The sequence below is a fragment of the Theobroma cacao genome, chromosome 3, assembly GCF_053813885.1.
Source record: "Theobroma cacao isolate CCN51 chromosome 3, ASM5381388v1, whole genome shotgun sequence".
In the NCBI taxonomy this organism is placed as follows: domain Eukaryota; kingdom Viridiplantae; phylum Streptophyta; class Magnoliopsida; order Malvales; family Malvaceae; genus Theobroma; species Theobroma cacao.
The window spans coordinates 36,945,259-36,971,964 of record NC_142641.1 but is presented as its reverse complement, the minus strand read 5'-3'; the positions used below and the strand labels follow the sequence as shown (position 1 = coordinate 36,971,964).

The 26,706-nt window shown below is 36.7% G+C and overlaps 5 protein-coding genes across 6 annotated transcripts; 2 read left to right on the top strand and 3 right to left on the bottom strand.

Moving 5' to 3' along the window:
* The first annotated feature begins 1,588 nt into the window (after positions 1 to 1,588).
* On the top strand, positions 1,589 to 9,053 carry LOC18605235 (respiratory burst oxidase homolog protein C-like). The gene is made up of 13 exons (XM_088804370.1): positions 1,589 to 2,539; positions 2,639 to 2,795; positions 2,917 to 2,965; positions 3,160 to 3,273; positions 3,374 to 3,799; positions 3,911 to 4,294; positions 4,382 to 4,477; positions 4,569 to 4,684; positions 4,827 to 4,929; positions 5,132 to 5,190; positions 6,491 to 7,032; positions 7,580 to 8,127; positions 8,239 to 9,053. The coding sequence occupies exons 1-12, from the start codon at positions 1,963 to 1,965 to the stop codon at positions 7,687 to 7,689; spliced, it is 2,733 nt and encodes a 910-aa protein (XP_088660496.1). The 5' UTR covers positions 1,589 to 1,962; the 3' UTR covers positions 7,690 to 8,127; positions 8,239 to 9,053.
* Positions 8,326 to 14,549, bottom strand: LOC18605234 (uncharacterized). The gene is made up of 12 exons (XM_088804371.1): positions 14,216 to 14,549; positions 14,013 to 14,135; positions 13,810 to 13,933; positions 13,207 to 13,340; positions 12,982 to 13,126; positions 12,238 to 12,416; positions 11,224 to 11,464; positions 10,905 to 11,003; positions 10,540 to 10,685; positions 10,233 to 10,340; positions 9,671 to 9,759; positions 8,326 to 8,842 (listed from the first exon to the last, which is right to left on the bottom strand). Exons 1-12 carry the CDS (start codon positions 14,282 to 14,284, stop codon positions 8,326 to 8,328), a joined length of 1,974 nt encoding a protein of 657 aa, XP_088660497.1. The 5' UTR covers positions 14,285 to 14,549.
* Positions 14,550 to 14,754: 205 nt separating this feature from the next.
* On the bottom strand, positions 14,755 to 15,971 carry LOC18605233 (RmlC-like cupins superfamily protein). Its single transcript, XM_007038131.3, has one exon. It carries the CDS (start codon positions 15,675 to 15,677, stop codon positions 14,877 to 14,879), a length of 801 nt encoding a protein of 266 aa, XP_007038193.3. The 5' UTR covers positions 15,678 to 15,971; the 3' UTR covers positions 14,755 to 14,876.
* A 636-nt stretch (positions 15,972 to 16,607) lies between these two features.
* IPK2A (inositol polyphosphate kinase 2 alpha) lies at positions 16,608 to 19,709 on the bottom strand. 2 transcript variants are annotated; one of them, XM_018117905.2, is made up of 2 exons: positions 19,306 to 19,709; positions 16,608 to 18,240 (listed from the first exon to the last, which is right to left on the bottom strand). In XM_018117905.2, the coding sequence occupies exon 2, from the start codon at positions 18,237 to 18,239 to the stop codon at positions 17,325 to 17,327; it is 915 nt and encodes a 304-aa protein (XP_017973394.2). In that variant the 5' UTR covers position 18,240; positions 19,306 to 19,709; the 3' UTR covers positions 16,608 to 17,324. The 2 variants fall into 2 exon arrangements, with proteins under 2 accessions (XP_017973394.2, XP_007038192.3); XM_007038130.3 differs by having other exon boundaries at positions 16,608 to 18,266; positions 19,306 to 19,708.
* Positions 19,710 to 20,401: 692 nt separating this feature from the next.
* On the top strand, positions 20,402 to 25,441 carry LOC18605231 (Amidase family protein). The gene is made up of 12 exons (XM_007038128.3): positions 20,402 to 20,780; positions 21,656 to 21,757; positions 21,855 to 22,079; positions 22,161 to 22,243; positions 22,323 to 22,423; positions 22,824 to 22,947; positions 23,044 to 23,198; positions 23,401 to 23,537; positions 23,652 to 23,822; positions 24,011 to 24,235; positions 24,751 to 24,984; positions 25,107 to 25,441. Exons 1-12 carry the CDS (start codon positions 20,541 to 20,543, stop codon positions 25,233 to 25,235), a joined length of 1,926 nt encoding a protein of 641 aa, XP_007038190.3. The 5' UTR covers positions 20,402 to 20,540; the 3' UTR covers positions 25,236 to 25,441.
* The last annotated feature ends 1,265 nt before the right edge of the window (positions 25,442 to 26,706 follow it).

Sequence of the window (26,706 nt, the reverse complement as noted above, 5' to 3'; positions counted from 1 at the left end):
ATAGCAGAAAGTAACTATAAACTTTTGACATAGACATGTAAATGCAAATACTCATCCAGGGTTCACAGTTTGGACATGGTCAAACTTCACTACCCTTCTAGGCAAAGTGCATGCACGGTTGATGGAGAGAGAGAGAGAGGCAATTCCCCCCGGCTTGGGGCACCCTACGCGTCTGGTTCAGCTCGAGTTGCCAGCTTGCTGCTGCGGGGTTCCCAGAAGGTGGAAGAGTCAGCTGGTCAGTAGCATTTAAATTTCAAAATCAAAGTCAAGCAGCGTAGGCTAAATCATATATATATCTACTGAACTTAATAGGGATCAGGGCGGGCCTGCATCTTCCTTGTTCCATCTTTCGTTAAAAGTCCACTCAACCTCTCAGCTGTTATCTGTTATCAACTTTGGAGCTTAGGATCTGTTAAATATTGAATTTATATTTATAATGCTAATTAAGGTCATTGACTCCGTGGTGGTGGTGGTGGTGGTGGTGCTTCACCTAACACTAACAGCACTGTTTTTGCCTTCTTGTGGGATAGAACCCAACAGCATTTTTAATTGGAAATTCACACTCAATTGAGTTTAGCAAACGACAATGGCGAAAAAGAAAGCAAAAGCAAAAGAAATGGTGAAAAGTCTTGCTTCCAATTTCCATATACCCAAGGTCATCTGTATACATAGATTCTCAACTACGTCCAAATTAATGTCAAAATACGTGATATAGACCATAGAGTATAGACAAAATACCCATTTTGTTAAGATTCATTGGTGGCTTTTGCGAAAACAAAAAGTTGGACCATTATAATTAATATTTTAATCGTCACGAGGGGTGCAGTAATTACTGAAATTTAACTGCTGTTGCCCCGATAATGATTTATTTCGAAAGACATTTATAAAAACTGGAGTATCTAAATCATTGAGTACGCAACCTTTGACTATCAGATTCAAACCTAGTCCTGCCACCATCAACAAATCCTTAATACCCCATGAACATAAATACGGTATTTAAATATGAAATTAATGATTATGTCAGGAATTTTATGCTATTAAAGGAGAAAAGATTAATTAATTAGCTTGAAAGAGCTAGAGTCCTGAAGGCAACATCTATAAGTAGTAATAATGAAAACCCCAACAAACGTATAGATTTATGCCTTGCTGTAGCATACATATAAGTTAATTTTTTATCAGACTCATTATCAAAATCTGCAACTCCTGTTTTTCCGTGATAATCTCTAACTTTGGTTACATCATGTCAACAATCATCCACACCAAAATCACGTTGGATGGCTTCTTTAACAGCAATATGGTAATCACTTTCAATGAATGTTAAAGAAAAGATCAGGGTCCAGGGACAGCTAGTAGCCAATTGTTTAAGCGCATCTGACCATAATTCCAACATATTTCAACATGGCTCCTCATGGTAGTTTCCCATTAATTAACTTTCAGAGAAAGTCGGGCAAAGCAAGTAAAGTCATTAAAGCTTATCTGAACTCTAGGGGAGGAAAAAAAATAAAGGGGAAAAGAGTAGGCTTCTTTTTCTAGGGAATGGGAAACTTCAAATCAGTTCCCCATGGTAATGGTGTTAATGCAAAAAACGTTTACGTGGTCGATTTTAGCTGGTTTTTCAAGCATATGCAGGACCATTGTTAAATGGTAATGACGCACGCGTCTAACCGTCATCAAGGAACACGAACACTGCCTGGTCAAACTTTCATTTCTCCACCTCATTGAAGATTTTACCTGAGCTCTATATATATTGACAAAACGCGGTTGCTCTTAAACTGGCAGAGAGAAAGCTAGTCTAAGAAAACAAAGATATATATATTTTTTAGAACAGGCCAAGCAAAGAATTGTTATATATTGCCTTTGTTTTCTTCTATCTTTCAATCTGTTTGCATTGTTAAGGAATCTTTGTTATAGGCTTATAGCTAGCTTCGAAGGTATTGTCGTGGAGAATTGGAATCAAACCACATGCAGGAAATGACTGCAGAGGACGGGAATCGTTACCAACATCACCACCATCATTCTGATACAGAGGTTTTAGCAGGCGATAAAGTGCCTCATAGCGGTCCATTGAGCGGACCTCTGAACAAAAGGGCAGGAAAGAAAAGTGCCCGGTTTAGCGTTCCGGACTCAACCTCTTCTAAAGATGATGGTTACGTTGAGATTACCCTGGACGTTCGTGATGACTCCGTGGCGGTTCACAGTGTAAAGGCTGCAAATGGAGCTGATTTGCAGGAAGATCCTGAGCTAACCTTGTTGGCCAAAGGTCTTGAGAAGAGATCAACCGTGGGATCGTCGATGGTGAGGAATGCTTCGGCAAAGATTAGGCAGGTGGGGCATGAACTGAAGCGATTGACATCGTTCTCCAAGAAGCCTGCTCGCTTTGATAGGACCAAGTCTGCAGCTGCTCATGCTCTGAAGGGACTCAAGTTTATTACCAAGACTGATGGTGGACATGGATGGGCTGCTGTGGAGAAGCGGTTTGATGAAATTACTGCATCTAATAATGGTGCTTTGCCTCGTGCACGCTTTGGTGAATGCATAGGTATGTTTGGATAGTATGTGAAATCTAAACTGGCTTTTGCAGAAAATTGTTGCAGATGTTTCAATTCCGTGAGATTTTTGTGAATTGATGTAATGGCAGGAATGGAGTCAAAGGAGTTTGCAGGGCAGTTGTTTGATGCACTTGCTCGAAAACGAAACATTCAAGGTGATTCAATTGATAAGGCTCACCTAAAAGAGTTTTGGGATCAGATCTCGAATCAAAGCTTCGATGCCAGGCTTCAAACTTTCTTTGAGATGTAAAGTTTCCGTTTTCCTTTTTTGACCTTTTCTTAGATCCAGTGTTTATCAATATGCTATACACCTTGCATTGCCTTTTATTAGAGCTTGGTCTTAAATCAAGTGGTTAACAAAATGCAGGGTGGATAAAGATGCAGATGGAAGAATAACTGAAGAGGAAGTCAAAGAGGTATGGCATGTTAATTTCAGCTACTAAAATTAATTTGTAAATAGACAGAAGCTGACTATGATATATTTCTTAATTTCAGGTGTTTGAGTAATTTTGATTTGTTGTTTTGAGTGATCAAGCATGTGCTTTGTGTCAGATATTCTCAGACAATTTTTTGTGATAATTTATATCTCATAGTTGATGTACTTTTACAGATCATCAGCCTGAGTGCCTCTGCAAACAAACTCTCAAATATCCAGAAACAAGCTGAGGAATATGCAGCCTTGATTATGGAAGAATTAGACCCAGACCATCTAGGATACATCATGGTAAATTCAAGCATTTTCTTACTATTTTTGTTGGCTTTTATGTTAAAGTTTTGGCTTCAATTGGATTACCAATTTACTACAATTCTAATACTTTTAACAGATAAACAACCTGGAGATGCTTCTGTTACAAGCACCAAACCAATCTGTGAGAGGAGAAAGCCGGAACCTGAGCCAAATGCTAAGCCAGAAGCTTAAGCCTACATATGATAGCAACCCAGTGACGAGATTCCTCCTGGACACCAAGTATTTCTTACTAGATAACTGGCAGAGGGTGTGGGTGATGGCTTTGTGGATTGGGGTTATGTGTGGCCTATTTACATACAAATATATCGAATATCGAAGAAGAGGAGACGTATTTAAGGTAATGGGGCATTGCGTTTGCTTTGCCAAAGGTGCAGCTGAGACACTCAAATTGAATATGGCCCTGATTTTGCTACCAGTCTGCCGTAACACCATCACCTGGTTAAGGAACAAGACAAAATTAGGTGCTGCCGTTCCCTTTGATGACAACCTCAACTTCCACAAGGTAACAGACAACAGAACATGTCTTCTACTTATGTTTTCTTAGCTAAGGATTGCATATATGTTCAAATTATAAGCTAAATCAATGGGGGTTTATTTGGTTATTTCATTTCAGGTGATAGCAGTTGCAATTTCTATTGGGGTCGGGATACACGCCATTTCCCATTTGGCATGTGATTTCCCCCGCCTGCTTCATGCCACTCCTGATGAGTACGAGCCGATGATAAAATATTTTGGAAAGCAACCCGAGAGCTACTGGCATTTTGTGAAGCACCCAGAAGGAGTTACCGGGATCGTAATGGTGGTGTTAATGGCCATAGCTTTCACGCTAGCTGCGCCTTGCTTCAGGCGGGGTAGGATGGACCTTCCCAAGCCTCTGAAGAAGCTCACTGGCTTCAATGCCTTCTGGTACTCTCACCATCTATTTGTCATTGTTTACACTCTCCTCATTGTGCATGGAATTAAGCTCTTCCTGACCCAGAAATGGTACAAGAAAACGGTAAGCAATGATCACTTCAAATTCCTGAAATTCAGTAATGGCAATTATTTAATGAAATCTCAATTTTTTTTTTTTGGAAATTGGCAGACCTGGATGTACTTGGCAGTTCCAGTTACCCTTTATTTATGTGAAAGATTGACGAGGCTGCTTAGATCAAGCATCAAGCCCGTTATTATACAGAAGGTAAGCCCTTGTGGCATATGACCAGATACTACAAAAATTAAAAAAAAAATGCAATTCATCCAGATATCTAACCTATCCTCGAAATTGTTAGGTTGCTGTTTATCCTGGAAATGTACTCGCACTTCACATGTCGAGGCCCAATGGATTTAGATACAAGAGTGGACAGTACATGTTCGTCAATTGTGCTGCGGTGTCTCCATTTGAATGGTATGTGTTAGCCTTACGAATGGGGGATCTGACATAACTGTCATTGTTTTTTAACCCGGACTTGTTTGTCTTGTCAACTCTACTTTAACAATAAGAAGGAAAACCTTGTTTGACATGACAATGATTGCTCACATGGAAACAGGCACCCATTTTCCATTACTTCCGCCCCCGGAGATGACTATCTCAGTGTTCATATCAGGACTCTTGGTGACTGGACACGACAACTCAGGACCGTATTTTCAGAGGTGAGTTCACCAACGGTCCTTGATTAATTAATTTGGCACATATACTTTATCAATTTTCGACATTTTTCCCGTTTTTCAAATTTGACGGCCCAACCATCGCATAAGTAGCTAACAATAGTTAATAAATCCTAACTACCCCTAAGATTTTAATCATGGAAATGTGTCAAGGCTACCGGGATTTACGTTCCATTTGTTCTTCCAGGTTTGTCAACAACCGACTAATGGAAAAAGTGGCCTGCTCAGAGCCGATAACAAGCCAGAGTAAGTTACTAACATTTTCTCCTCTCCCTTTCCAAAGCTACAAAAAAACGCTGGCAATTTATTGCATATGTCGGGAGGAATCCTCTTGGATCTCTAGGCTTAATTAGGGGTTCGTGCTGCGTACGTGACAGGCACTTCCCTTAGTCAAACTCTATTAATTTAATTAACTGAGAATTGTGCACACAACTCTTTGTTTTGCTTCTTATATAGATAGAGCATCATGACACCAACTTATGATTCTTTTTAGTAGTTTTTCATATATTTTACGCACTGTTTACACACTTTAGACACGTATAAAATACACTAGTAGTTCCCAAGTGATGAAATTGCAAATATAAATAAAGCAGAGATGTGATTGGCAGTCTCTTGTCTGACAGCATAAAAGATAGACCAAAGATATCAATGCAATTAGTGCAAGTAGGAAATAATTCATCTTTGCCATCAGAGCCGAGCTGGTCCTCCATTTCATCATGCTAGATGATATTTACTATATATTTTATAGCATGGACACTTTAGGAGTTCATCTTTTTCTAGTGAGGAAATTAACCATCAATTCAAGATTTTTATTCACAAGTTAATCCTATGGTCCCGCAAGTCAATAGTTAAAGTGGCTTTTTTTTTTTTTTGAGTTTTATCTTTATCTTTATGTTCAATTGCAAAATTTTGGACTAGGATATGGTGATCATGGTTAGTGCCATTGGCTGCTATAGAAATGTCATTTTCATTTTTTGTCATTTCTCCTAGTCATGTGGTGCCATACGCTATCTCCTAAGGCCTAGCTCATTGAAATTAGACATCATTCCTATATTTCATCGAATATCAATTATTTTTATGTCTGTCGCCTCTAAGCAAGAAGACAAAAACAAGAGCATCAAGATCTTGAAAATAAGGAGGAATTTATCTTTCAAGTACAACTATGTCGTGGCTGCCAGGCCACAGAAGATTGGGTTGCTTAGATAGTTACAAACAATAATTTCAAAATATTGATGCATGAAGTTGAATTATTTGTTTCAAACCCCGACCGACAAATACAAACATGCTAATGAAAAAAAAAATGGTAACATGGTCTCTGTCAGCTTCGAACCTATAACACGAATGTTAGCAAACCTTCCTAGATGGACGTCAGCGGCGTGGATGCCCCAACAATACAAAAAAAGAAAGTTCAAAAAGTCGTTTCCACGCTTAGTTGTAGATGCCTTCCGAGATTATACTGTATTTACTTTTATGATAAAAAGGTATATTTCATTTGACAAGTGATGTGCTAACGTTATATTCTTCAATGGGATTGGCTTTGAAACAGTTTCCCAAGAGTTCTAATCGATGGGCCGTATGGGGCACCAGCACAAGACTACAAGAAATATGAAGTGGTTTTGCTAGTGGGGTTGGGGATTGGAGCAACCCCAATGATCAGCATTGTCAAGGACATAGTGAACAACATCAGGGCCAGGGAGGAGGAAGAGAGTGCCCTGGAGAATGGAAATGCGGATGGCGTTAACAAAACGAGTCCTCCCAATTCCAAAAGAAAAGAAAGCTTCAAGACAAGGAGAGCATACTTTTACTGGGTGACAAGGGAACAAGGCTCCTTTGATTGGTTTAAAGGAATAATGAATGAGGTAGCTGAAATGGACCACAACCACGTGATAGAGCTCCACAATTACTGCACCAGCGTTTATGAAGAAGGTGATGCTCGCTCTGCTCTCATTGCCATGCTTCAGTCTCTCAATCATGCTAAAAATGGCGTCGACGTTGTTTCTGGTACAAGAGTAAAATCCCACTTCGCCAAGCCTAATTGGCGCAGTGTCTACAAGCAAATTGCCGTCAATCACAACAATACTCGAGTTGGTATGTACACTGAACAACCCTTCTTTTATTATTATTTATAATTTTCTCTATAAAACTATATATCCAACATATGATATTTAATTATAGAATTCGGATTCTAATCCATACAATAAAAAAAGCTTTTACATTAAAAAAATCACTAAAATATTTTGAGTTCGAGAAGAATTGCACATGTTTCTGTTAACTTTAGGCACTCCATTATCTTCTTATCTTTAATGTTCAGGAAAGCAACGTTTCTAAGCTTTCTTTATTTGCTCATCACTTTCGTAGAAAAAGACGAAAAAGATATTTATTAGCTAGCATGTGCTTTTGTTCATGACAATGGTGATGTAGTGGTATGATGATAATAGTGACAGCAATTATTTATAAAATGAAATTTTTTGCATTTATATTAAGTAATTATCATTACAAACCCTCTTATGTTCATATGGGCAAAAACAGTGATAGACAACATTGATATCTTTATTTAAGAAAAAGGAAATTAAAAAGCCTTAGTGCTTTTCATGATTATAAATAAATGAGCTAACGAATTGTGGTGGAATGGCAGGGGTGTTTTATTGTGGGCCACCGGCTTTGACAAAGGAGCTAGGCCAGCTAGCTTCAGATTTCTCCCACAGGACATCCACCAAGTTTGATTTCCATAAAGAGAATTTTTAATCCAACAGTCGGATGAGGAGGAGCTAAAAAAGCAAGCCTTTCAAAACTCAGCCACAGACAGTTCCATCCATCCACCTTGATCCCACTATCTCAATTGTACAAAGATCTTGGCTCTCCTCTTGTTGACCACTTATAATATGTTCCTTTTTTTTTTGTAATTACATATGATTTTTATTTTATGTATCAAAATTTTCTGCACAAAAAAGAAAATATCAATATAAAATTTGGTAAATAATTGAGGCAAAAAAGGATAGCGCGTTGGTTGATTGAGGTTTGGTGGTATCACACCAAAGAGATTGTGGCGTTGGATGAGAGATACGCAAGTGTGAGTTGCGTAACTCAAAAGTTATGCTTTGCTCACCCATTTTTTTCTGTGCCAATTAATGTGGTCCAAATCCAATCCCTACAATTATTTAATCTCATGATTGGAATCATAAAGTAAGTGCAGACTGGTATAAACAGTGAAGAATTTTGTTATCCTGTGTAGTTAAAGAAAAAACAGGTTTTCCAAGCTTTGCCCATTATGTTCTGATTTGTTTACCCCGACAGGCTTTCGATCGATGGAACGAAAAGTTGGATTTGACTGTTAACCCTTGAAAGAAAAGACAGTCCTTTAAAGAGAGGTGTCCCTGAAGTTCATTTATGTTTCCGTTTTTGCCTCTGGAAGCTAGGCCTGATTAATTGGCTTGAAGTCAAGCCTTGATCCGCAGCGTGATTGGGCTGGAAAGGGATTAGAGGTTTCTTCATTGGCATGTTCACATCTGCGGTTCTGCTGCTGTTGATGCTGGGGGAAACTGCCTTTGACTTTAACTGTCTTGGCACCTCCAGCCTCTCTAGAATCCTTGTAGTAGTTATATCTAGCTGCCTGCTGCTGTCTGGTGGGGATAGAAGTAGAACTGATTGACCTGAATTGGGTTTAGCTGTACAAGTGGGAGAATTTTTCACAGGGACTTCACGGACAACCAGTCGCTCCCATTCTTCATCAATAGAAGCTGTGGTTTTTTCTTCTCCAGCTAACTGATCTAGCTGTGACATTTCCTCATTGACAACCACGACATCATCTGATGAAGTTGATTGTGCAATCAGTTTGGTGGGGTCAGGTTTGGTTGTGTATAGTTCAGATGTTGCCTCATTCGTATTTGGAGGTACAGACCTGGAATATATTATTCATGTCATCAAGGAAGCAAATATCAAAACGGCATTCAACATTTACCATTCAGTCTGCACGTCGATGCTGACATGATGAGTCCAAAACGCTGAGTTTTAAACTCATGAGAATGAAGGAATCAGTTCATTTTATGGAGTTAAAATGTAATAATAAAGCAACGATTGGAATAGTCCAACAATAACAGCAGTCAGCAATACGAACATACTCAAAAAATTACTTTCGTGTTTTTCAAGTAGCATCCCGGGCAGAAGGCTGATCTACAATGGGGGTGATGAAAATGCAGCCAGGTTATGAGAAATAGCATTTTGCAATATATTATGAAATCCTAGATAATTATACAATGCTCTAAAATAGAGATCAACTAAATTTTAAATAATGTGATAGTTGCTTATGTATATATGGCAATCAACTGTCTTTAAATTGATATCACTTCACAACTTAATAGATATAGACTGGATTCATTACTTACAGATGACAAGAAGTAAAAATTCCACTAATCTACGAATAAGTTTAGAAAAAAGGACAAAAAATCCCACTTATCTGAGTCTGTCAACAATCCTACCTCTTTTTCCTCTACTTGTTAACAAAACCATACCAACATATGACTCTATTCTTTCTGAACTTTATGATCTGAGATGTTTGCAGAAAAGATCTTTAGCCATTAATAGGCCTTGATAAGTACTCATCTTCAACTCTGAGGTTGTTAGAAAAGATTTATTGACTTCACAAAATGGGGAAAAAAAGCATGTACATTAAATTGTTTTTAATGGGTTTGCATTTGGAAAGTCGGAAGCAGATGGTGAGTATGGTTACCCGAATTGTAAGCTCTCTTTTACAAGCAAGTTAAGTTTTTGATGGAAACCTCTTTCATACAGGACTGGATTGTAGTCTCTTGAGTCCAACTGCCAGAAATTCATAAAGAATGAAATTAAAGCAAATATGAACATGCCAGCCATCAATATTAACCAGGCAAAAGTAAGACTAACTGACATATCTTCTGGGAGAAAACTATGTGGCTTTTCTGGCTAAAACATCTGTGAGTGCAGCCTAAGCGCATAATGGATTGACAGTAATTTATAACTTCTATACCAAGACCAAGTGGCATGACTCAATAGGTATAAATAATATTTTCATATCTGATAATGCAGTTAGTTCATTTATACAGCTTTCTGCCCTTTGCAACCAATTGCAATATACAATGCAAAATCTGGATGATATACACACAAGTTTTTAAAAGAACGGTATAATAATTCCTTATGGTAAGAAGAAGGACAAGCTGGAGCTGAAAAAAAGAACATTGATTTTGAACAAATGTGAAAGTAAACAAAAATAACAATGTAGATAGTGAAAGAAACTACAAAGAAAAACTTTTAACCTTGAATAAGGAGGATTGAATGGAAATCTCAATCTCTTTAGGCACTGAATGATCAACGAATTGATTGACATCAGAAAAGGGCAAGACTTCCTCTGATCCTGCAAGGCGCTGCACGTTTTAATACAATCAAACAATACAGATTTACCAACCAAGCTTAACTCCATCACCGAGAAAATTTGTATCCAAAGCAGAAGCACTAAAACATTCTGAGGGTTAGGTGGATTACAATGAAGACAGTGGACTGAAAATATTATTTAGCAATGACTGTATAGACCATCAGCTAATAATAAAGCAGCATAATATTCACCCTGAGAAGCATTGGCCCATTATCTGAAGGTTGAAGAATGTAATAGCAATGGAATGTTGCCTCCCTCATACTTTCTATATTGCAATTTGAAGAGCATACCAAGCCTTGGTCCAATGACTGTAGAGCGCTGCAAAGCCCTTTGAAAACTGACAAATTATAGCTGGATTAGGAAAATGTAATAACAAAGGAAAAGGAAAAGAAAAGAAGAACAGTTTCAGAGTTTTACAGAAGTTTCTCACAATTTTTTATAACCAGAATTTATTGAGATAAATTTGCAATTAAGGCAAAGTCACAAATCCTAGATAAACTGCCTCAGTAAATGTTCACATTGCAAAACAATAGCAAACAAAAGGACTTCCACGCACGTTGAAAATTCAATTCTAACTGATCCATTTCATCTGAAGCAGCTTCTATCTCGGGAGAAGCCGATGGAGTTACAAAATAGGGATTCCCAAATATAACTCCTGTGAAAAATGAAAATAAAGGAGAATATTAGCCAAGGCATAAGTTCAAGTAAAATACTAGTAGAATCATTTTTATCCAGCTCTCATATTTCTGGAAATTGCCTGGACCAGTAGCCTGGCAATTTAAATTATTTATTAACAAAGACTTCTTTTAAAAGATGCAATGACGGAAAGATTTCCATTAAGATGTCAAAAATGGAGCTTCATTCTTGAGATTTACCTTCACTTAGAGACCCCAGGTTGGTCCGCTCTATTATATTGAAGTCAACAGGTGAAGAAACCTGTTGGAGTTTCATAGAGCTCTGGAAAGAGGGCATAAACAGGATTGTGTTTTCGCCAACCTTCACAGAATTGTCAATCACATCAATTGCTCCAAGATCATGGAAAGTTACTGCACAGGAAGGCCCTTCAATCCTACTTTTTTCTGCATTGCACAATGGAACACCATGGCACCTACATGTCTATAGGTAGTGGATCCAAGGATTATTGAATTTATTGTTCTGCTTTCAAAAGGAAATGAAATATGGCACAATCGCATAAGAATATGTATCTGCAGTTTGCATCATGCATGTAGGGATGTGAGAGCAGAATAAGAGTGGTACGTATCAATGCATATAGGCATGAAAGCATGGACAGTAGACAGAAATTCTAAATATTACTACTGGAAGAACACAATAGCCTCTTCTGTAAAAAATTCTTAACTCTGCCAGTTTCAAAGCTGCCATTTATTATGATTATACAAAATTTCTTTGTCCTAAGCCGTTAGCATGGATTCACTTGAAGGTCTGACTACTTTAGAAGTTATTTCCTTTCATTGTTGTCCAAAAGATCATTAGAGAAGAAATAGCAGCCCATAGCATTGGTGTAACAAGCCGAAACTTACCAATTAAGCACAAATAATGATTAAAGAGAGAGATAGGAATCCTCTAAAGAATATCCAGACTCACCAAGCCCTAAGTGCTACATAGAATATTACTGAGGGTGAAAAAAGAGTAAGCTATGTTTATAAGTTGATTTTCCAGTTACTGAGAGGAATTTCTATTCATGGTTGCCATTAGATTTCTTGAGATATTTAATACATATAATGCTTGGATATCTATAGAAGATTGGTAGATTTTTCTCAACTTGAGAAAACTATCTTGTTTCCTAAAATTCAATGAAATGGTCAATGAACATTGATAATGTATGAGTAAATACACTAAATGGTAGCTAAATTAATACACACATTCAATACCTTACAAGGGTTGAATCCGTCAATTATATGATTGACAGAAGCAGATAAGTTGCAGGATATCTGCTTCAAAGAACCAGCAAGGTTACTATTAAAGATAAAACGAGCTTGCAACGGCTCTTCCGTATCGTCCCTTAGATCTTGTAGCCACTGTTTCACCAGGCCATGAAATACTTTGACCTCTGTCAAAGTTACTAGAATATTACAAAAAAAATGTATATATTTATATGATACTCTTGTATTCAGTGGCTAAACATACTAAGCATTTGATTGAATCGTAGGAAGCAACATTAACAATACCATGCAATTGCTAAGAAATCTGATCTCAAGCACAGGATGTATAAAGTAACTTAATATGATAATAGTTTCTGGAAGGAAATCCTCCTTCCTTTTCCAGGATTCCACCAAGAATTTGAAGGACTCATGTGCCTCCACTCAGGCTTCTATTACATCATGACAAGCATAAAACTGATACAAGCCACTCATCATGATAAAAGTCCCATGTTATCGATTAGCAAAATTCAAATGATTTTATGACCTGAATGTTGCAACTGACTAGTATTCTGCGTCAAAGTGAATAGTTTATATTTGTGGTTTGAGCTATTCCTTCATGCAAAATGGCCAAATAACTTGAGCAAAATAGTTAATTGAATGTAAATAGACATCAGTTATGATAAACATAAGACTCTTTCTTGATCATCAAAGCTGCTGTTCTACATTAAATGCATGGGATGAAAGGACTGAAACCTGGAAGGTAGGATTGAAAGGAGCAGTTGTCAAGATCAGAAATACATCTGGCAAAACTGTTTATATTATCTCTTATATCACTGAGATGGTTTGATCTTTGCTCAAGCAAAACGAACTCGACTGAAACACATTTATCTGCTGCATCCTGCAAGAAAATAAAGCTTGAAGGTTATGCTAGAAAGCCAAAGAAATGCAAAATCCAAACTTTGGTACTATGTAGCTCACCATAAGAGTCTCTTTCAAGGCAGAGTCTATATTTTCAGGTAAAAATGAACTCAAGACAATCACTTTCCGCACGATATCTTTTCCTCCCCACGAATACAAAACTTGATCACTCAAGACACTTGCAAGTTTCATAGCTGCTAAATGAAACAAAATTTCAATCAAACCTAAAGTACAGCATCCACTAACGAATTTTTTATTATTGTTTCAGGTGTGGTTTGTTTGTTATTTTTACTGCGTGCTTCTTGTTTCTTAAGCAGTAAAATCAAAATTATAATTGATTAAAAATGAATAAAAAATAACATGCAACATTAGTTTTAATACATTGTTTTGTATAAAAGGAAAATCATACATTTAAAAAAATTTTAATTCTTCAAAAATACTGCTTGCATTTACATCCAAACTTTTTTTTTTTTTTCGCTTTTAACATTTGAAGCAAAATGTTGAAAGCAAAGTAACAACCGCACCTAAACAATAAAAATGAAACATAAAACAGAACTTGATTGATCTAAACGATTAAAGTTGTGCATCTGCTTAACAAAATAAGAACTCTGCTTTACATAATCGAAACAAACATATATAAAAACTTGAGAGAGAGGGAAGGACCGTGGCAAGAGAGAGATCCAGAATCGTTGATCTCAGGGAAAAACGAATCGGTTGGCAAACTATTCACAGCGTGGTGGAAATCACGAAGACTGAAGTCTACTCTTGGACTATACGCCACCTTTAGCTGTGTACCAGATTTTTAAGTCAAAAACTCAAAATACATCTCATTTATTGAAATCTCCGATTAAATCAAAAAGAGTTACCTCGTCCGAAGAAGAAATGCGATTTTTGATGACGTAGCACAAACCAATTCGATCTCCGAGTGAATCCGATTTATTCCTCCAATTCCACGAAACAGTGTAGAGATTAGCCAGCTGTAACAGTGACTGCGAAAACCGCGACCAAATTTCTTAATCGATCGATCAATTTATAGCAAATTTTTATCTCTGCGTTTGCGATCGAATACCTGCTTTAGGTCTCTGAGCAATGGAGACGAGAGGCTACATAGATCCAGCAAGAAACAGACGAGAACCATTTGTTTCTTCTACTACAATTCCTTTTTCAGTCGATTTTGAGAGCACTAGTTCGGCGCGAATTGTTTGATGAAATGCAAATTTGAAAATTATTAGTTTATAAAAGGAGATAAAATTTCTGTTTCGGCCCCTACATTTTGTTGATTTTAAAAAGATGTCTCTCTACTTTTAATAAATATGAAAACTTCCACTAAAATTTTCGAGAATCACATTGCTGCCAACATGCCGCAAGTCCTACACCTTTTTCTTTTCAAATTCTTTTGCCAATTTGCCATTCTTAATGATGAATCAGCTAAAGATCAAAATTCAACACAATACCAGTCAAAACAAATATAATCAAGCCCTAGAGATTTACTTAGGGCTCAAAGTACAAGCAAAAATTAAGACATAATACACCAATGCAATCCAAGAACACTCTTTTGTATCTTGTCTTAAAAGTATGGATATAGAGTGGAACATCAAACCACTGAAGTAAGCATTTTAAAACAAAAGAGTGCATTTTTCACTCATGTTGCACACAAATGTTCAAGCTGGTACCAATGGCAATACAACACTACATATAGAAACTATAAATCAGCACAATGTTCTTAGGCTTTACTGTATATGAATTCTGGAAAATTTAGCCAGAGTGGCATTCCTGATGTGTTTAAGCTCGGACACGGGAACGGAGATCAATTTCCTTGTAATCTTATCTATCAGTTCGGAATTAGTCTCAAACAAGGCACCAGCAATGCTTACCACCCCTGAATTCTGGCTGTTCAGTACGGAGAATGCAGTTGCAGGCTCATAACCAGCATTCAAGCAAAAATGGAGCAGACCGCGGGGAAACAAGAAGACATCGCCTCCCTTTATGAGCGATTGAAAAAGAGTATTGTTGGTGTCGAGAAAACCAGCAAGCACAATACCTTTTCTAAGAAAGAACAACTCAGAGGCTCTAGGGTGGGAATGAGGCATTACCATACCATCCAAATCAAGGTCAGTTCTTGCAATTGATAGGCCGAGAGTGTTCAGGCCTGGGAAATCTGCAGCAGTGAGTATGTTTACCGAGGAATGAAGGAAGTTGTCTGTATCTCCAGTATGGTTTATGTCTGAAGTCTTGAAATCTGGAGCAATGATGCTGGAAGGATTCTTGCAAGGGAAACCGTTGACGAACGTAGTTTGTTTTGCTTTCATATCGGTTGGACAAGCATCCTGGAGGTTACCGCTATCTGCCAGGCAGATATTGATGGAAGTGCAGAAGATGATGAACAAAAGAAGAGTTGAATTCATCTTGGTATACTGTTGTGAAGCTATGGACGTCAGCTTGCTTGTTCTAGTGTTTATATATGTTTCATTTAGAGGTTGCAAGAACTGGAAGTTATTTTCCGAGGCTTGGAGTTCACTACTGGATATCATATGGATTCCATTCGAAGAAGTCCATTGCTTTAAAGAAAGATTATCAAAAAGTACCTTGACGGCTGGATGTCCCCTATGCTTCAAATGCTAGGATTGTGTTCTTTGCTGATAATTCCCTTCGATCTTTCATGATAGGAACAAAAAACTCTACTGTGGACCCGGAGTTTTTAACTTGTCTAAAATCATTTATCTGTTATCTGAATCTGCGGTCTTTCTTGCCATTACAGGAAAGGAATAAGAGTCCACAGATAGCCTTAGGCTTCTTAGTGGAACTTGGAGAAGCAAGTTGACAAGGATTAAATTATAATTTGTGGCACTGGTAGTGGTAGGGCGTCTCAAGTGTGAAATTTTAGTGAAGCGATTGTAAGGAGGTGTGCTGTCAATTTTTAGGAGCTCCATATCCATACACTTGTGGCTTTACCGATTCTGTGTGTCCTAAAGCTAAACCTTAAAGCTTACCCTTCCCTGTCTTATTCCCTCTGTTTTTGACAGTCTTTCATAAGCATAATAACTGAGGTCCGTACTGCCAGGTTTTAAGCCACTCAAGTCAAGTTATCTCATCTGTCCTGTGATTAAATATTCGCTAACGTGAAAAGATAGTCCATCAACAGTGAAAAAATAGGTCAATCAGCCATGAATTTCTAATTATTGAATAATAAAAACATTAGTTTTTATACAAATTGGCAACCAAAATGTAATTTTTTAAAATTTTAAAATAGAATGATTAAAACAAAAAATTGGAATTATTAACATAAAAATTTTCAAAGAGTTAAATGATCAAATTGGGTTTTTTTTTTTAATTTTTAATTTTGTGATTTTCTTCAATGTGTATGCTTTCATGCCACCCGACAGGCTATAGATGCGTACACTAGTAATCTGATCAGAAAATAAGATCATGTGCGGATATAAATACGGAAGAAATAACAGCCAAAAGATGAATATTGTGGTAAGCTTCATAAAACACAGCAGGAAAAGGAATAGATTCCAATACAAACAAAACCAACATCCACCTCAGAGCACAATCCCCTGGAAATCTTTAGACCCATGACAGAATTCCAGTCAAAGAGTGCTAGTATATGTTACCAAGCATTCCAGTAAACTTCACAGTACGTTTTGACAAATTCAGATTATGAAGCACAAAAAAGATGCTCTAAAGAAAGTAGGAGTGACTTAGATATGATATTCCAGGAACTCCGTAAAGGGTCCCCATCATCATGACTTGTTTACACCTTTTTGACAGCATTCCTTCATGCTGTGGACCGTGAAGCATCTACTGGCTTTAAGCTTTCCACCACTGTCAATCTCTAGAAAGATTTTCTTGTAAGCCACTTTTCTTTTTACTGTCAGCTCTCTAGACAATGCATGATCAAGCTTTGCATTCTAGTTACATCTGCCAAGAGAAACAAATTGAAACTATAGTGCTATGTCGAAAATGATACAATTGCAAAGAAATAGGTCTTCATTACGGAAAATCTTATTGAAACAAAACTAACAATCTCTCTGAACAATTAAGATGCAGCCTGCTTGCAAATTATTCAAATCTAAACTCAAGAAAATCACAAAATTCCTCAGTTTGCATGGAAGGAAGCAGCAGTCTAACAGACCAGAAACGAAACTAAGGAAAATGTGTGCTTTTTTTCAACTCTACTAGTAATTGCCATTGTTAGTACAATAGCATTTCTTCTCCAATTCCGTAAAACAAGCTTTGATTGAGGATTCCTTTGAGCTGGAGAGAATCTCAGACACAAACTTTATCAAAGAACAGAGTCCACCCAGGAAGTTATGATCAATAACATCTCTGCCTTCCACAACATGAGCGAAATCTATGAGTTTAACTTCAGCAACTGGAGTCCTTCCTTTCAAAACCGATTCCTTATCAAATAGGATGAGAACTGAACATGAATGAAAATGGTAAATTGTTTGATCCTCAAACCATGCTTTCAGCTCCAATAATTGTTCCAAAATCCCCGCAGAACCACCATATACAATAGAAGCAAGAGAACAATCTGGGTTCTCATTTGAACCAATAGAAGAATTTGATGAAACAAACTTTCTCAGAACTAATCTAACATTATCAGCAGTAAAACTCTGGACTTGTTTCTTTTCTGGCTTCCAGAATCCTGATTCCTTGCTTTCATATATCTGCAACCCAGATATTCTAAAACCTAGCGACACAGTGGTGGTTTTTCTATCCTTCTCAAGGCACTTTTGGATGTAGTCCTCAGATGCTTCAGGATACCATGTTCTGGAACCAATCTTAACATCCATAATCGATGGATTACGGTGATTTGAGGCTAAATCTTGCAAGACAAGGTGGGAGCGAAAGCCAGACCCATCAGATGCCTCCAAATCTTGAGTGCCATAGAACACAGGAAAAAATCTGCGGATGTGGTCTGGAACCCGAGTATCAGAACAGAAGGATTTATAGAAGGCCAGCTCCGTGGAGCCACGTTCATCATCCAGGAGAGGCTTGTAGAAACGTCCTGAATTATCTATGACGGGGCCAAGGTTTCCATTAATGGCCCGGTGCCCTGCAACCTGATGCTCTGGAACCTTAAGCATACTGTAGAAACTAGAAGGTATGACAACCTGATAACAAGTATGAAATTTCTTCAATCAATATACGCTTCTTTTCAGCAATCAATAAACAAGACCATCGCTTTTGATTCTTCAGCAATTATGGGCCCAGCCCCCAAAGCCACTTTAAGGCTAAAACTTTTGAAAACTCAAGAAGAAGTTATTTCCGTAAAAGAGATAGACAGAATACATTCTCCTATATCTACAGACTAAAGAACAGGCAACTTGAAGACATCTAAAAGAGGAAGGATGGCTATAACCTAATCCCAAAGAAATGTCGTCTCCTTCATGTTTATAAAACCAGGCATAACCAATTACACGGTATCTTATAAAGCAAATATGCAACCAGATATTTTTGGGACAAAATCCCCAAATTCTTTAAAGAAAAGAAAAGGGAGGACCCAAGGGAAAGAAATAGTTTGGAGTTATGAACCAGTTCACTATTCATTTTTGCCAATATAAAAGTTTAAACTTGTAAACTACAATAAAACCTTGAAATTTAACTTCCACAGCTATACAATTCCAAACACCCTTCAGCTAATAGTTGGTATACAATTAAAAAAAAATGCATAAATATCAAATTAACCCAGGGAAATTTGGCCAAAGTCCAAGTTCCTTCAACTGATTAATGAAGGCATATCCATCAAAGCAGTAGCAGCACAATGACATTGTTCTTTACCCTTCTGTTGCCTTTTAGATTTTTTACTCATTCAATGCATTCTATCCTAATAGAAACTTTTTAACAGCAATATCCCACATTTATCTTTCAACAAGAAATACAATTAAATGTGGGCTAAATCAGCAAATTTTGTTTATCTTTTGCTTCTCATATTTTAATATCTAAACCTAATCTCTTTAGAATTAATTCGATGTACTTCCATTGCAAAAATTTTCTTCAACCCGACAACCCAACCTACCAATCAAAAACTTGGAAACCTTATCAAACATCAAACACCAATAATACCAAATCGACCAAAAAAAATTCACAAATAAATGAAAATCTGAACAATTGGAAGAGATCAACAGGAAACGTAAAATAAGATCAACTTACAGTTGAAAAAGATGGAGCTTTAGCAGAGGTAGAATTACGGTCAGTGCGGGCTTACGTTAATTTTAAGAGAATCCCAGATTGAAAATGGAAATAGGAGCAAGGAAGGCCGTCCCTCGGCACTGGAATCTGAACCCCTTTTTGAAGTAATCTAGTGCGAGAATGTGCAGGGAAGACGATCACGTCGGTCAAAGTCCACGCGGACTGCTTATTTTCATGTTGATCCGGCCGTAAGTTGATTCACTTCCTTTCTTCTACGGAGAGAATCCAAGATTCCCAAAGGCTCTTCTTCTTATCTAAATCATTTTACTTTCAGTTCCTTTTGGGGAGAGAGTTATCTTATTAAAATGATTTTATTCTTTACATCATAATCTTTCAAAAGCTTTAATCGTCTTCAATAAGCAATCAAACAAGAATAAAGATTTTATTCTTTACATGTAATTTTTCAAAAGCTTTAATAATAAATAAAAATAAGTCATTATAACAATTTTTATGTTATTTTATTTTATCGATTTAAATTATATAATAATTATTTTATTTTCACAAAATAATCATTTTATTTCATTTTACAAATTTAACGTGAAAGTATAAGTATAATTATCTTTTAATTAAATTATTTAATTACATATAATAGAATAAAAAATTGGTCTTTATTAGTAGAAATTCAAATCGAGGTATGGGTGTGAAACATTTTGACTAAAGAAAGCATGCAATTTGTGGTTATTATCTTCATTGGTGTTTTTATTTTATTTATTTTTTAAAAAATTGTGTTTATTAATCCATCACTATTATGTCATTAAAGTCCCTTTAACTTGAACGGTTGAAGACTCCGATCGCATGAAGAGAAAGTAGTCCAGGCCAAAAACTCAAGGGAGAAAGCACAAAAACCTCTCATAGCAGATCACAAATCAACAGTCACCTAACAATCAACAAGAATCACCAAGCTTACGCTTGACAGAAAAGATACAGCTGTGGAAGTGGTGAAATCGGTCTTTTTATCTTTAATAATTCCAAAACAACTTAAAGACCAGACAAGCAAAGAATTAATCTATTGATTCTTTCCTTTGCTACGGTGCATAAAGTAATGGTCGGTGACTTGACGTTCAATGCTCCAAAGAAATTAAACGCCTTGACACTGCTGCTACTCTTTGCTTACTTTATTATCTATGGTTAAGGCCAAACAAGTGGGCGACGCACAGAAATTCCACCGCACTTTTAATTGAAATTCCTTGGCGGTGATGAAGGGACCCAGGCCAACACCTCCCGGTAACATGGCAGCTAGTTTTCTTGACATGTGTCCGGACATGTCATTTCCGTTACCACGTTTCAGGTCCTCTCTCGTGTTGACACTCTTGTCTTCCCTGGCGGTTTGCTCAGCTTTCCTGTCAGAGTTCCAACCCCGGCGAGATTGTACCAACAACACCTCGCCTGTTTTGCCAGAGTCACATCGTCTTCTAGCTAACACTTGCCCAAAAATGGTACAATCTCTCTGTGTCTCGTCGAATTTCTTTTGCCATTATGTAATGGAGTATTAACTAGTCCTGGAAATTGACTAGCGACTCGTAAAAGAGAGGTCACTTGATTAAAATTGTGATCAAACAACTAAAGGTCCAGTTTGTAGGCTGATACAGAACTTTGGTTAAGGCAGAGATGGGTTGTGCGTGCTTTGATACTTAAATTTTGTTCCTATTTGCAATATTATCAAAGCTTCCATACAAGATTGTCCAGGATTAGTGTCAGAATCTTCTGTCTGGTACTTTTTTCTGGATATGATTGATCATAATTCATAAGTTCTGAGGAACTAATACTTGCTCTCAGAATCTTCTTTTAGACAGTTGAAAGAACATAAAACAGCGAGCGTTAGCCCATCTCTAGTTGAGTTGAGTGGTTTATGTCTCAATGGAACTTCTTTTCTCTCTTTTTTTCCCTTTCCGATTTTGGTTCTCCATCCTGAGGATAGCTTTAGAAGACAAGGCTTGAGTTGACTTCAGGGCTGTATACTGCCTTTTTTGGATTTTGGCATGTCCTTGACTGCCATTGCGATGTGCAACCTATACAGGATAACATGTGCTTTAGACCTTTTGATACTCTGATGAAAGCACATCAGACATGGATCCTTGATTCTCTGTCTTAAATTACCTTCTTCATAGGAGATATTTCCCTTCTTACACAACATCTATAAAACAGGTGAAAACTTGCAAAAATTTCCGGGATTTGTTCTTTCAGAAAGTTATGGTTCATTGCCGTATCATTGTGTCCAAGTAATAAATGCATCAGAAGCAAATGCAAGGTACTGACGATTTACTCTATTTGATAACCTTATTTTGTGGAATTTCTCTTGTGCTTTGGCCAGGACAGTAAAAATAGCAGCGAATGCTCAAAAAAGGTTGTTGAAGTTTCACAAATTAGATGTGCATTGGCATTATTGGATGCTGACTTCTTTAATGATACTAAGGTGAGGAATTCAGCATTATGGTTTCATTTTGAATAATCCTTCGCAAAGTGGCTGTGGTTGTAACTAATTTTATTGTCTTTAATTTAATTTCTCTTAGGTGCTAGAGATTGCAAAGGCTGCAAAAGAGTTCAATATTCCCATAGTAAGAGCCAACAGAAAGTTAGTGGCTTCTGTTAATGGTGGCCTGCATAATCCTTCTCCTTTGGTTTTTAATCCTGAGTGGAGCAAGGAGCAATCACAAGACAAGGCCGGTAGATTTAATCATCCCTTGACTCTGGGCACTCGAAGACCAAAGAATGAAGAAGATATAGCCTTCATGAGTGTGAGTCAGTTGATGCTCCTATAAAAAAGAATCATTAGCTATGATCTAGTTTTGTGTATGACCTTCTCTGGTCTTTATCAGGTTCTTGAGCTAGGAGAACTCATCAAGACAAAACAAATTACTTCCAGGGAGCTTACAAGAATTTTTCTGAAGAGATTAAAGAGGTACGAAGAAATAACATCTCCATGCTGTCTATCTTCCTTTTGTCCAACAAACATTGATTGCTTACTGCTAAAAAACCAGGTACAATCCAGTACTTGAAGCTGTGATTACTTATACTGAAGATTTAGCTTACAAGCAAGCTCAAGAAGCTGACAAATTGCTCTCCAAAGGAGTGTATTTAGGTACCTGTAACAATTTGCTGCATTATAATTTATAATTTACGACTACTTGCCATCTTCACCTTTAACATTAATGTTTTATTATGCATTGGCTCTCAACACATTTTTCAACAGAACTTTCTGGTAGAATATGTATTTGTAATAATACATTTTAATGTTAATCTTCACCTTTTACGAACATTCACTGCTTTTCCCTTGTTCTCCCCCTTCCAGCCTCCTATCTCCTTTTCTCTGTTTTTGCTGGCTGTTCTGCTTATGTTTTTTTCTTTTCTGGTTACATAATTTATCCAATTTTCATGAGGTGGTGGGAAATGCTTGTAGGTCAGCAAATGAGCTCTTTATGTATTACTTAATTGTCAAATTGCCACTTGGTTCAAGAATTGAAATTTTGTTGTTGGTTTAGGACCTCTCCATGGCATCCCTTACGGATTGAAGGATATAATCTCAGAACCTCATTACAATACAACTTGGGGTTCAACAACTTTCAAAAATCAAGTGCTTAATATGGAAGCCTGGGTATATAAGAGGTATTATTAAACATCATCGAAATTATTGTGAATTTCATTGAGGATGTATTTTTTTATTCAGAATAACTTATTCGCTCTTATGAATTCTCAATGCAGGTTAAAATCTGCAGGGGCAGTTCTTGTTGCAAAGCTTGTTACTGGATCACTGGCATATGATGACATCTGGTTTGGTGGTAGGACTAGGAACCCATGGAATATTGAGGAATTCTCTACAGGTTCATCAGCCGGGCCTGCTGCCTGCACCTCAGCTGGTATTTTTTATTTTTAGTTCCATTTATTTTGTTTCTCAGACAAAGTTACAATAAGCATGAGATGATGTCAGAGAAATAGCACTTCTTGGACTAACAATCTTTCCCACAATCAAAACGACCAAAGATGTTGGTCTCATTTTAAGAAGTACTACCTAAACCAGACATACCTCACTTCATCTAACTTATTTAGTTCATGTTACAGGCATGGTTCCATTTGCAATTGGTTCCGAAACAGCTGGGTCCATTACCTTCCCTGCAGCTCGGTGTGGAGTGACAGCATTGCGGCCAACTTTTGGCACAGTTGGAAGAACTGGTGTGATGAGCCTATCAGAAAGCTTGGTAATTTCACTACATTAGAGACATCTGCTTTGGGCTTTGAGCGAAACTATCCAGCCTCAAGTTTTGCTCTGGGGGTTGAAATTTTTGTAACTTTCTATGCTCTTTGTTTAACAGGATAAGCTTGGTCCATTCTGTAGATATGCCGCTGATTGTGCAGTTATTCTGGATGCCATCAGAGGGAAAGATCCTGATGATCATTCATCAAGAGACATTCCCTTTGGTGACCCATTCTCAGTTGACATCACAAAGCTTACAGTTGGTTATCTTGAAGATGCTGACAAGGAGGTACTATTTCACAAAGATGTGACTAAATCTAAAGTTTGTAATATGAGAGATGCACAATAAATAAATAAAAACAACATAGGTCATAATCACTATGAATTATTCATTGGACTGCGATATTATATTTTTTTCGTTATTTGATAGAACTTCAATAGAAGTAAAATCATAAGGTCTGACCTTTTTAAAACCAGGTTGTTCATGTGCTTGAGTCGAAGGGTGTTAAGATGGTTCCTTTCAAGCTGAATTATTCTGTCAACTCTGTTCAAGGTATCCTAAATTTCACAATGGATGTTGACATGTTGGCCCACTTTGATGAATGGCAACGCTCTGGGAAGGATGATGAGTATGAAGCTCAAGATCAATGGCCTATTGAATTACGTCGTGCACGTGTAGTTTCAGCTGTGGACTATGTGCAGGTTTGTTGTTTGCTCTCCGAGTATTGATTGATATTATAGTTGGTGAAAGCTCATATTTAACACACAGTTTCTAATGATCTATTGGAAGACAAAAGCTTCTATTAGTTTCAGTTTTGAGTAGGGAAATAGGCTTCAAAATATGAATATGTGGGATAAAGATAGATATGAACCACTGAGGCATAACCTTGTTCTTTAAGGAGGTCAGCTTGTGTTGGCTATGTTTATTCCAAACTGTAGAAAGGACAATTAATTTTGTATATTTTCCATGGAAAACTTTTGGATTCTTTCTTGCATTTTCAATTTCAAATTAGTAAGTTAATTTTAACTAAAGTGTTAATACTTAGAAAAGCATCAGCAGGAATGCATTCAAAGCAGGAGAGCAATGTCAAGTAGTAGCTCATCTGGTCATTGGCACTGGGTAGTGCTTAATCCAAGAACTAGAGAGAAAAGAGAGAACCATTTCTCATTTTCTGGCATTGTTTCTGTATATTCACTATTTGCATGTATGTCCACAGGCACAAAGAGCTCGGGGAAAGTTAATCCGAGAAGTGAAAGAAAGCTTTACTGTTGATGCATTCATCGGAAATGCAACTGATTGGGAGCGAGTATGCATGGGAAATCTTGTAGGTTTGCCAGTAATCGTCGTACCGACTGGGTTCACTAGCATATCTAATCCACCTTCAAATGGTACTCGTAGAAGAACCACGGTCAACACGGGCATTTATGCTCCTCCGAACCATGATCACATTGTAAGCTCCCTATTCCGCAGCCTTAATATATCGGTTAAAAACGTCTGGTCGATGATAGAATGTAGTTACTGTCATCAGAAAAATCTTTGTACTGGAATCGTGTTTTGTTTCTTTTGATGCAGGCATTAGCATTGGCAATGGCTTACCAGTCTGTCACAAGTCACCATAAGCAGCGCCCTCCCATTGATGATCTTGGACCAAATGACACAATTCCGAATCCGCCCACAGTTACCATCCCTCCTAGACGCTAGCATCATAAAGAAATTCTATATGCAAAAAAACTTGAGTGCTTACTTTGCAATTCTGAAGCCAGCTCCATCATTTAACGTGATGTTGAAGAAAAATCTCATGGAAATGGAATGATTACTGATACCCCCTCAGTAAAGCTAGTGGCAGTTGAAAAAACCTCTAAAATAAAAACGGAAATAAGCCCCTGTCGTGGCTCTTTTTCTCTGTTTCCTTCTTTTTACCATCTCATGATTCTGTTTATATGATGCTGATAAAAATATGGATAATCTTCCCTCCGCAAGCAAAAGTAGATTCACGAAACATGAAACAGTCATTTTAGGCAGAAAGTTATGCAGGCGCTCCCCGTATCCCTCGCGCACCGACTTTATTCCTTTTGTCCACGCCGCCTAACAATGAGATTCCACAAATAAGCATTGTGGCCCTTGTATGTGTTCACTTGCTTTGAGTCAGCCACGTGTTCAATGTGCGGCGCAATTGAACCAAAAGGTGGTTCAGAAATTCTTCACGCCCCTGGAAGAGGTTGAGAGTTTACTTATTTAGTTTCTAAGTTCTAACCACTTATAATTTATTAGAAACTTAGTGTCTGTTTGGTTCAGTTTTTTTTAGATTATTTAATTTTTAAAAATGAAAATAAAATTAAATAAAATTTTGAAAAATTTTAAAAAAAATTATTTTTGAAAAAAACAAAATCTAAAAACAAAAGCTTTAAAAAAAGTTTCAAAGATGAGTTTTTCTTTTCTTCTTTCAAAACTACATAAATTATTAAGAGGATTTTTCTTTTTATTTTTGAAAAATATCATTATCTATTAATAGTAATCTTAATATTACCCCATCAAAAAATACCTCTTTGTTTCTTTGATTTATTATTAATTATAAACTTTATGTTAAATAAAATACTTATTATATGTTTAAAATTTTATTTTAAATAGATAAAAAATAAAATTAATTTTTTTCATTATAAACAAAAGAATTTGTAATTAATAAAAAATTATTTATTAAATACTTTTTATGATAATTTTAACTAAAATGAAAACTAATAGAAGTTGCTTTACTAAACAATTTATTTATAAAAAAATATTTATAAAAGAAAATTTACCAAATAATCTTAATTTAATTTTAAAAATTATTATATTTTTATTAAAACTTCGTAATAATTTTTAAATTAAAAAAATCAAATCGAATAAGCGGTCAGATGTTTAAACCTAAACTAGATGGCCATGGCAGAGTTTGTTGTCACTTCTTTTCAACCCAAGTTTTTCTGCTACTATTATTCATTGTTTGAAGATAAAAGATTAATCCTATCTGTTTTCCCCCTTTGCTAAAGCAAATTGTTATTATCTGGTTCATAACTCAGGTTTTCACTAGTTCTTATTAATTGTTATTTTTTATGAGGTTATAAGTATTAACAAATATTGGATTTTAAATTAATTAGCAAATCAGTAATATATAATTTTACAAATTCAGCATCAAACT

Bases quoted from the DNA above. Each gene is read 5' to 3' on its own strand.
- LOC18605231 (XM_007038128.3), top strand. From the start codon at position 20,541: ATGAAGGGACCCAGGCCAACACCTCCCGGTAACATGGCAGCTAGTTTT. The intron at 22,080-22,160 runs GTGAGTCAGTTG...GGTCTTTATCAG, and splicing joins AAGATATAGCCTTCATGAGT to GTTCTTGAGCTAGGAGAACT. The intron at 24,985-25,106 runs GTAAGCTCCCTA...CTTTTGATGCAG, and splicing joins CTCCGAACCATGATCACATT to GCATTAGCATTGGCAATGGC.
- LOC18605234 (XM_088804371.1), bottom strand. From the start codon at position 14,284: ATGGTTCTCGTCTGTTTCTTGCTGGATCTATGTAGCCTCTCGTCTCCA. The intron at 13,341-13,809 runs GTCCTTCCCTCT...TTCATTTAGCAG, and splicing joins TGGATCTCTCTCTTGCCACG to CTATGAAACTTGCAAGTGTC. The intron at 13,127-13,206 runs GTGAGCTACATA...ATTTTCTTGCAG, and splicing joins CCTTGAAAGAGACTCTTATG to GATGCAGCAGATAAATGTGT.
- LOC18605235 (XM_088804370.1), top strand. From the start codon at position 1,963: ATGCAGGAAATGACTGCAGAGGACGGGAATCGTTACCAACATCACCAC. The intron at 2,966-3,159 runs GTATGGCATGTT...GTACTTTTACAG, and splicing joins CTGAAGAGGAAGTCAAAGAG to ATCATCAGCCTGAGTGCCTC. The intron at 3,274-3,373 runs GTAAATTCAAGC...TACTTTTAACAG, and splicing joins ACCATCTAGGATACATCATG to ATAAACAACCTGGAGATGCT.
- LOC18605233 (XM_007038131.3), bottom strand. From the start codon at position 15,677: ATGATATCCAGTAGTGAACTCCAAGCCTCGGAAAATAACTTCCAGTTC.
- IPK2A (XM_018117905.2), bottom strand. From the start codon at position 18,239: ATGCTTAAGGTTCCAGAGCATCAGGTTGCAGGGCACCGGGCCATTAAT.